The sequence below is a fragment of the Phalaenopsis equestris genome, unplaced genomic scaffold (genome assembly GCF_001263595.1).
Source record: "Phalaenopsis equestris unplaced genomic scaffold, ASM126359v1 Scaffold000174, whole genome shotgun sequence".
In the NCBI taxonomy this organism is placed as follows: Eukaryota; Viridiplantae; Streptophyta; class Magnoliopsida; order Asparagales; family Orchidaceae; genus Phalaenopsis; species Phalaenopsis equestris.
In genome coordinates, this window is record NW_018164616.1 from 1,530,542 (window position 1) to 1,539,876 (window position 9,335).

The 9,335-nt window shown below is 31.1% G+C and overlaps 2 protein-coding genes across 2 annotated transcripts in view; one reads left to right on the forward strand and one right to left on the reverse strand.

Annotated features, from left to right (window-relative positions):
* LOC110022215 (BEACH domain-containing protein B) overlaps positions 1 to 9,335 on the forward strand; it is a 196,248-nt gene that overhangs the window by 68,528 nt on the left and 118,385 nt on the right.
* On the reverse strand, positions 2,838 to 6,207 carry LOC110022213 (S-linalool synthase-like). The gene is made up of 9 exons (XM_020721040.1): positions 5,708 to 6,207; positions 5,249 to 5,626; positions 4,650 to 4,773; positions 4,414 to 4,529; positions 4,010 to 4,248; positions 3,822 to 3,940; positions 3,649 to 3,741; positions 3,317 to 3,532; positions 2,838 to 2,997 (listed from the first exon to the last, which is right to left on the reverse strand). Exons 1-9 carry the CDS (start codon positions 6,105 to 6,107, stop codon positions 2,853 to 2,855), a joined length of 1,830 nt encoding a protein of 609 aa, XP_020576699.1. The 5' UTR covers positions 6,108 to 6,207; the 3' UTR covers positions 2,838 to 2,852.

Consider the following 9,335-nt stretch of genomic DNA (forward strand, 5'->3'; position numbering starts at 1 on the left):
TTCAAGAAAATGCCGCCACCGCCGCTCGCTCCCGAGGACGTAGGAAATTCTTTGCTAAACCTCGTTAAATCTTTGTGTTCTTCTAGTTTGTGTCGATTCCTGTTTTATTCCGCGTTAAATTTCACAACATTTTAATTAAGCTATTCAAATATCTAACGAAAATGTCTTGATCGCAAATGGCTTTGTGCCTACGAGATCTTACAAAGCCATTTGCGTCCACATTAGTCGTTCCCATCCATTTACAGTACTCTCATAGACTCTCACACCATAATTGTATGGTGGAGAAGGAAGTTAGAATACAACTAGGAAACATCTAGCAATGAAATGTCACTTTTTGGCTGCTTTAGGAAAGCTATTCAAATATCTAACGATTCATGAAACTGCCTCAAAAACAATGTGGATAATTAGATCCCATAACTGCTCAGATGTGACTCGGTTGGCCACCCAATCTTCATGAAGAACAATTTTATCAAAAGTGCAAATCTCAGTAGTATTTTATTTTGTTCATATTAATTGGTTATACATGGGTAGTCCTTAATTGCTGAAGCAAACACAAACAACATGACATTCTTAATCCAACATCAGCGTTTCATAATGTCAAGGTAGAACTGTTATAATCTTCCCTGGTATCAAATTAAATTAAATTTTGATTTTAGACAAGTTTGGTAAACTGCAAAATTGATTGTAGAGTAAAATGGAAGAAATTTACATATCAACAAATAAAAATGTATCCCTAAAATTTGACTTCAAGTATTGAGAATTACGTGGTTATGTCTATGCAGACTGATTCTTGGAGGTGATTATCTATTCTGATTTTTTCTTTGCTAGTAACTATAATAATTCTAGACAATCAACTTCTAGGTATATCCTTAGATTTGTTGGAGTGTTAAGCAGGGAAAATTAGTACGTGCGTCTGGCCGCACACTCGGATGAAGGTCCGTATTAGGCCACACCGTCGTATATTGCACGGCGGCCCATCTAGACGGCTGTCCTGATATATGGTTGCCGCGTGTAATAATTTTTGTTCTCTATTCTTGTGGTTTGGCTCAACGGTTTTACAAAGAAGCAGTTACAATCAAAGCGCTCTATCATTATTTTGAAAAAAAGATTAGCTATGAAAATACAATTAGATGTGACAAACAAAATGTTCTCGGTCCAAATAAGATCAAATGTATCACTCAAAAATATAGCGTGTAACTTTTTTATGGCATTTGTTAGAGAAAATATCTTCTAAATTTTTATTATTATCGAAACGAGACATGCACATGTTCAATAAATATTTTTAAATATTGAATTTTTGAAAGATTGAGTGTCCAAAAAAATAAAATAGAGGAATATAAATTGCTTAGATAATCTGAATAAGCATCCAAAATTTTGTTAGACATCAACCAAATATAGTCTCAGAAAATTTAGAAAGATTATATTCCTACAATTTTTAAGGAGCATTTGTAGTAAAGAGAAATACTAAATTTGCGAAGCTTAATTTCCAATGCCATGCTTGCATGTTGCATGAAATGATTTTGTTAAATGAAATTTAAAATGATAATCAAAGCACAATATTTATTTATTTTTCAATTTACCAAATTCAAATACAATAATGAAAAGCCTTATATATTAGAATGATTGAGAGAGAGAGAGAGAGAGAGAGAGAGAGAGAGAGAGAGAGAGAGAGAGAGAGAGAGAGAGAGAGAGAGAGAGAGAGAGAGAGAGAGAGAGAGAGAGAGAGAGAGAGAGAGAGAGAGAGAGAGAGAGAGAGATAATAGTAATATGCACAAACACAAAAAGTGCATTGCGAGCAGGCACATTTGTCCCATGATTTTCTCCTCCAAAATATGCTTTCATAGCTCATGAATTTAAATCATACATTTGTAGTTGGTAGAATTACATGTGATGAAAGAACATGCAAGAGATTGCGTATGAAACATTTTATATTTTTGTTGATTCAGCCATTTGTTTGAATCAAATGACAATAGTCTACTTTTGACTATAGCTCCTCCAATCTTTAATGTTATATTTGGAGCTTCGATTTTTGTTGTTTTTAATTCCTTAGGAATAAAATATACAGGTTCACTAGTTGTTTTGCACTTTAATGGTTCATATATTGCCTTGTCAATGCTTTTAAGTAGCATAGTTGGGGAGTCGAATACATTTGTGGAGTCATAGAACATTTGAAAAAGTTTCAAGAAAGCTAGATGCACGTCCTTCCACTCCCTTGGCATTTGAGAACTTGTAGAGTCACTTGACATCACTAGTTGAAGAAGTTCTTTTTTCTTTTTTTCCCAAATATTCCTCACAAAAGTGATGGCTTCATCAATTGGAGCATTTGGATTCTCCTTTTGATATAACAAAACTATATTTGGTTTTCCATCCCTAGCTTCTCTCTGCAAAATAAATTATATTTTTTGTAACATTGATGTTATTTGATTGTAAAAAGAATAATCACTATATTTTAACCAATTGTAGTTTTATACTTAAAAAAGTATTTGGAAAAACTTAGCAGTAAATAATACAGTTTTATTGACAAACCTCATAGCTCTCCAAGTCATTCAACAACCGACATGACAACATAACAGATTGAGTAATCATAGAATTGCTTATGTCCCAACGGCTCTCTTCAACAATTCTGTTTGAGTTTGTCAAATAACATGATGCAAAAATCATCATTTGAACTGCAACTGATGTCTTGCCAATTTCAATATATTGATCAATTGAAGGATGATGAGTGCTTCTAGCCCATTCTGCTTCCTTTAGCCATGAATTGAATATTGCTTTCCACTAATTAAGATACAAATTAATGCAGACTCATTGATATTGATCAGCTTATTAAAATATATATAATGGTAGAATACAAGTCATGAATAACTCACATTATCTTGAAGAATTTTCTTCACATCATAGCCATATCGCTGGAAAGATTTTCGAGAAATATCATGAACTAAGTTGTCGAGGGCGATAAAAATAACTTTGCTATGGCCTGTTAGAAATTCTCCATCCCATCTATGTTTGAAGTCGATAAAGAGAATCAAAATTTTATTAATACATAATACCGAAAAGAATGAATACACATCAAAAATATAATGAGCTCAGAATTTCAACATACTTTCTGAAATGTACATTTAGTTCAAAAGAAATAATCAATGCACTTTTTGTAATAATAACTAATTATAGCTAACATGGATAAATACAATAATTTGACTGAAAAGTAAAGACAGAAAGAAAGAATAATGATTAATTATTCGTTAAATAACAGAAAAATTATTAAAATAAGCTAACAAGGCAATGATTAATTCATAAAAGGGGTGGAATATTTTCCTACCTTTGTAATGCATCTGTTAGAATGAATAGTTCATCAAGTGAGGCTTTCTCATCAAAAAAATCATCTGCAATTGTAAACAAGATTGCACATTTTGCTGCTTCCTTCCTTGAATCTATGTTAATGGGGAAGCAAATTGAAGAAGCCACGGCAAAATAGCAGTATGATGTCTTCTCTCTACCAAATCCCATAGCGGAGAGGCCAGTGCTCTTAGACCACCTTTTTGCACAAATTAAATGAAAATTTAAGGGAAACTTTAGAAAGAAATTTATTGAAGAAGCAAATGTAAGAGAGAAAATTATAATGTTGTTTTTTATACATTAACGATAAATTACCTTTGCAATTCGTGAAGCTCTTTCTTGTATACTATTTGTCTAGTCGTGAAATTATCAATGGCAAGTTGGAGTAAGTCATCATTTTGTAAGATCCTGCATTTTATTTTAATCGTCAAATAATGACATTGCATTTATCCCATCATCTATCTTTAGTTTCCATATATAACATTTACTTGCAATAAGGAGAATTATTTCCAATCCAAAAGAGATATATCCCTCCTCTTTCAATGTAGAACCTATGCTCCAAATGATCCATTCGAGCTAGCCATTTAAGCCCCAACTCATGCTCAATCTAGTAAAGCATATGTAAGTTAATATCTAACCAAAGAGATTAGAATATGCACACATATAAATTGATTACCTCTTGTTGTATTAGAGTTGATGTAGCTAAAAACTTTTTTTCATTTTTAAATTTCATGCTCAAGATTCCCATCTGCAAGATTTGTCGAGCAAACTCTCCAGCTTTGTCAAGTTTATGATCGTCTGGAAAAGCAATATTTGATGCTTTGTAAATGCTAAGCATAGGGCCTAAAAAAAAGGCATGATTATCCTTCATATGAGACAAAATCTCTTCATCGTCAATGAACCAACAAAACCTCCCTGCATAAAACCATGAAGATTAGCTAGCTAGCTTCTTTCGCCAACCGAATGCACTCACTAGTAAAAGAAAATAATGTTATGTAATTAGCTAAAGGTGAATTATTATTCATTTATTAATGTTATGTGAATATCCAAAATATATTTCTTTTGTCAAGTAATGCTTACATGGAGAAACTTGATAGCCTTTCATCCTTAAGAGTCGAAAGGCTAAGGAGTCTTTATACAGTTGAAATGCAACATTATTTTTATTTGGGGCTTGTAATTCTTCTACGATCCATTTTCTATGAAAAAAAATGTACATTTTGAAACTGTTAGTCGATGAACTTTGATATTAAAAGGAACTTCAGATTATATTTCCATTGACATAAAAACAAGAAAAATGAATCAGAAAGCATATATACTTGTATTGTATATCTATCACATTCTTAATATCTTCGGTGAAATGCTCTGCACATCCAAGCCTCTCCAAGTGATCAACCAGACAGAGCTTTATCACATCTTTGTCCATCATGTATATGGGAGGAACTGTACATATATTATGTAAATAAATTTAAATAATTTTTTATGTTGACTATTTATTAATTGTAATAAGTTAAAACCATATTTAAAAAATGTTAGACTTACATAATTAAACTAAATGATCCAATATAATTAAAATTTAATATATTTTTTAAATTAAGAAGGATGATGTATGATGGTTTTGTCTGACATAAAATTTATGAAAAAAATTACATTTTTTTAATATTATTATTTATAAGCAACTAATTGAATTTAAAATGTTTTTTTATATAAATATTAGAAATATGTATACATTTTATGCCTCATTTTATGAATCTTTTATTTGCACACATACAAAAGCTTACTCCAATTTATATAATAAATTTATTTGATAATTTTTACTTAAATATATTATATTTTAAATTGTATATTTTATAATTTTCTATTTATCGCAATTATAATATGTTATTAAAAGTATTGATGTGAGATGCATGATCAGTACCTCCGAGCTGGCAATCTACAAGTAAATTTTGAAGGTAAGTTTTGTATGTTTGTTTTCCGCTAATCATGAAAGCACAAGCAGTTGCCGATGGCGATTGAAAGATTTCGGAGCCACTGTTTTCAAAAGCAATCTCCCTCATAACAATTCTCTCCACAATACCATCCTCCTCTCTTTTTTTAATCTCTCTTCCATCCAATTTAAATTCATTAAAATGTTCATTTTTGATATGTTGAGCTGAAGGAAATACTTTCAAGCCTTTGACCTTTGCAAGCTCAAGCATCAAAAAACACCTATGAAGAAGCCCAGCTTCATCACCATCCTCTTTGCTCTTTCCCATCTTCCTCAACTCCTCCATGTTCTCTCTAAGAAATTGAAGCCCTAAAAGGCACATATGCATAAATTTACTCGTTCAAATATCTACAAAAACACAGAAAATGAAATAGATATTGATGATCGTACCTTTATATATTTTGTGAGAGAAATGATCAATCTCCCAAGTCCTAAGAGCAATTAAGCAGGCAAGGGTAGCCATAAAATCAGCAATGCTCCATTGATGCTTATAATTTTTAAGCTCTTGATGATCAAAATCAAGCCCGGATTGCTCATGCACATGATCATCAAACCAAAACCCGAGTGCATTCTGGCTACGCAGAACCCAGTCCAAACACTGCGGGAACATCGGGCGTGTTGGGTCATTTGGGTCAGGCACCATAGCAACCCAAGCTGTCTCATATGCAGAGACGGGCAAAAGGGCGAAGAGGTCGGCCGACGAAGAGAAGAGCTCTCTTTTCATCCTCTCCACCGCCCGTGACAGCTCCATCAATTTGTTTGTAATTATACTTGTAGCTTCACCATACATCACAATCCAAGGATTTGGATATAATATTTGCAAGGAAGAATGCAAGCCATCTTTCAACTTTATAGATGAGTTGAAAGGGCAGCATTCCACAATACTTAGCATTTTGTTGGTGGGGGCAAAGTTTAATTATACCATGCTAAGTGCTTCCTTAGATTACCCCTTGAGAATCTAGTTTCATATCTTTTGGTATAATACAGCAAACAAAAAACCAAAGAAAGCCGGCTATTTTATTTATTAATAATAATAATAATAATAATAATAATAATATATATTTTTAAACACGTGGCAGCCACGGCATGAAAAGGGGAGCGTTTAGCGCAAAGAGTTTAAGAGTTCGATGAACTAATTATTCTTAAAGAAGGAAAAAATCAACTCTTAGTTGATCAAACGGGTTATAAACAGATATTTGATGAAATAATTTAACTTATTTAAATTTGTCATTTGTTATACCCAAATATTATTGTTGTTGAAAGAGAAATACTATTTACATATGCATCCAAATTCTATGTACAATATTTTGGTACACTTTGATGCAACATTTACATAACTATGGACAATATTGTGTATGCGGAGTTTAGATGCTTAATAAATAGTTTTGTTCTTTTGGGTAATTCTGTTTTGACAGTTTTTTCAAAAAATTGTCATTGAAATATGTATTTTCCCATCTGTTCTTGTGAAAAAAGAAATATTTGTAATAGTCACCGCAGCTTTTTTAACATCAGATTATTTTTCTGCAGCTTCACAGTTGTTTTTTAATAAGCTACAGCTGTCACAAACATGCTTTAAGTTTAAATTTATAGAAATAATATTTTTTTTCAATATTTTATAATGATTAGAAGAAAAAATAAATATTAGATCATTTTATTTCTAATTTATAATCCATCCCTAGGTTCTACATTACTCTCTCAGCCAATAGAATTTAAATATTTAATTAATTATTAAATCATAAACTGAACAATAATATAATTTGCGCCACTAAAAATTTAAATTATTTCTAAAAACTAAATCCAATATTTATTGATGTGAATTACTTGGTGCAATTTGACTGTTGTATGCATAGCATTATTAATTCCAATGTTAGGTCGTAATTCTTTTAGGAGGTTCGCTCTGTCATTATAATTTGCATAAATATTAAATATTATCTACATATTTTTTGATTTAATAGCAATGTAATATATTTTATAGTTTGAAAATAGAGTATAAATTATAAGTCAAACTCCCATAATAGTCTTCTTGTTAAGGATTGACTACCTATATATATGTACCACAAGTCTTGGCTTGTTGGTGACGTGGTCACTGTAAGTCCCCTCAAGTCAATGGTTCGATCTCACTGTGGCGCGGGGGCTCTAAAATTTCAGGCATATTGCGCGGGCTCTCATCATGAGGCCAAAAAGTGTCTGGAAAATCGATATTTGAGTCTCTGCTAAATATTGATTTCCTTTTATTAAATATATATAATGAAGCTAATTATAATTTCAAGATATTAGATTTGTCATATATTTTTATTAAATTTTAATTAAGATATTAAGACTCGCAGATTTTTTTAATTTAATAAATAAAAAAATGGTGCATGACAAGAGATTTTAGTTGTAAAAACAGTGGAAAATTATTTAGAATATTGAAATAAGCCTTAGAATCGATGGAATATTTATGAATTTGTCTATAAATGCTTTTGACATAAGGATATTGATAAATCATTAATAGAAAATTATTTTATAAGGTCAAGAATGACATAAGGATATTGATAAATCATTAATAGAAAATAATTTTATAAGATCAAGAAATGCTTTATGGTAGGTAAGTTATACCTCAGGCGCATAATTGTCTTCTCTGCAATTTGCATTTATCTGTATAAAAAATAAAATTTTATAAGATCAAGAAATGCTTTACTGCTTTATGGTAGGTAAGTTATACCTCAGGCGCATAATTGTCTTCTCTGCAATTTGCATTTATCTGTATAAATAATAAAGTTTAATATTTTAATTAGTTACTAGCGTTGGTGTTGATTCAGTTTTGTGCACTATTTTATAATAATAATAATAATAATCGTAAATTGTAAATAAGTATTCGTTAGGAAATGATTTTATTAAAATTTTATATTTTTATTTGATAAAAAATATTTTACAATAAGTAGATTTATTTTAAGATGGGCTTATTTAATTTAAGTTTTGTATATGCAAATATGGATACATTGAGATTTTTCGTTAAAAAATATCTCGTTAAATTGAGCCCATCTGTTGAAATCGTTGAATAGAATCTGCCTATTAAAGTAGTTGAATAGAGCCCATTTGTTGAAATGGTTTTGAACCATAAACACTTGCCGAAGTGGCTGATCCAATCATTCTCTCCTTTCTTGAGAGAATAACCTAGTCTACCTGTATGAAGATAGCAATTGGAAGAAGTCATCATAACTGAAAGACCGTGCTCAACATTGGGGGCACAATCCCTTCACCCAGACATATAACATGGATTGTTGTCGTATAAGCATTATCTAATATTAACCAACAATACGTAGTATCAAAATCACAATATTTCCATCAAGAGATATTACAGAAATACAACGTTAAAAATGAGACTTGAAAAAAAAAAATTATTTTTTAAATAAACAACTACTCTATTTCTAACACTAAAACTTTAATTTTTACATATACTCCACTCAATTCATATGTATTTACATCTCCAACGCCTAAATTAAAATTTTGCATGTATGTCAATCAAATCTTATAAATAAAGACGTTTGAATTGGATTCACTTGCTTTATAGAGAAGAATCAAATCCTGCACATCTAGTCTTTCTCTGCTTCTATGTCTATCAATAATGTTTTTGAAGAACATGACCACTTCATCAACAACACTTTCAGTAGGAAGTACAAGAACACGCACAAACTTAGAAAGCACTATACGTAAAAGGCACTGCGTATTCTGCATAAATTACCTACAAGATGGAAAAAAATTGGTAACAAGTCTTCTAAATATTTGAGACAAAAGAGAGGCTTCATCATTATACTGAGGAAGATAATATAGCAAGAGAATCTAACCTTTGCTTATACTTCTTTTCAGATTATTGTTTTATATCAAAGGGTCAACAATGTTTATATACCTACCACACAATTCTTACCTACCACTCTCTTGCTTTTATAAATAGAGAGGGTGTGAGGCTTAGGAGAGCAACAGAAGAGATCTTAAGCTACCACAGAGGATGAGAGAATAGCTAGAGAGCTAGAGAGGA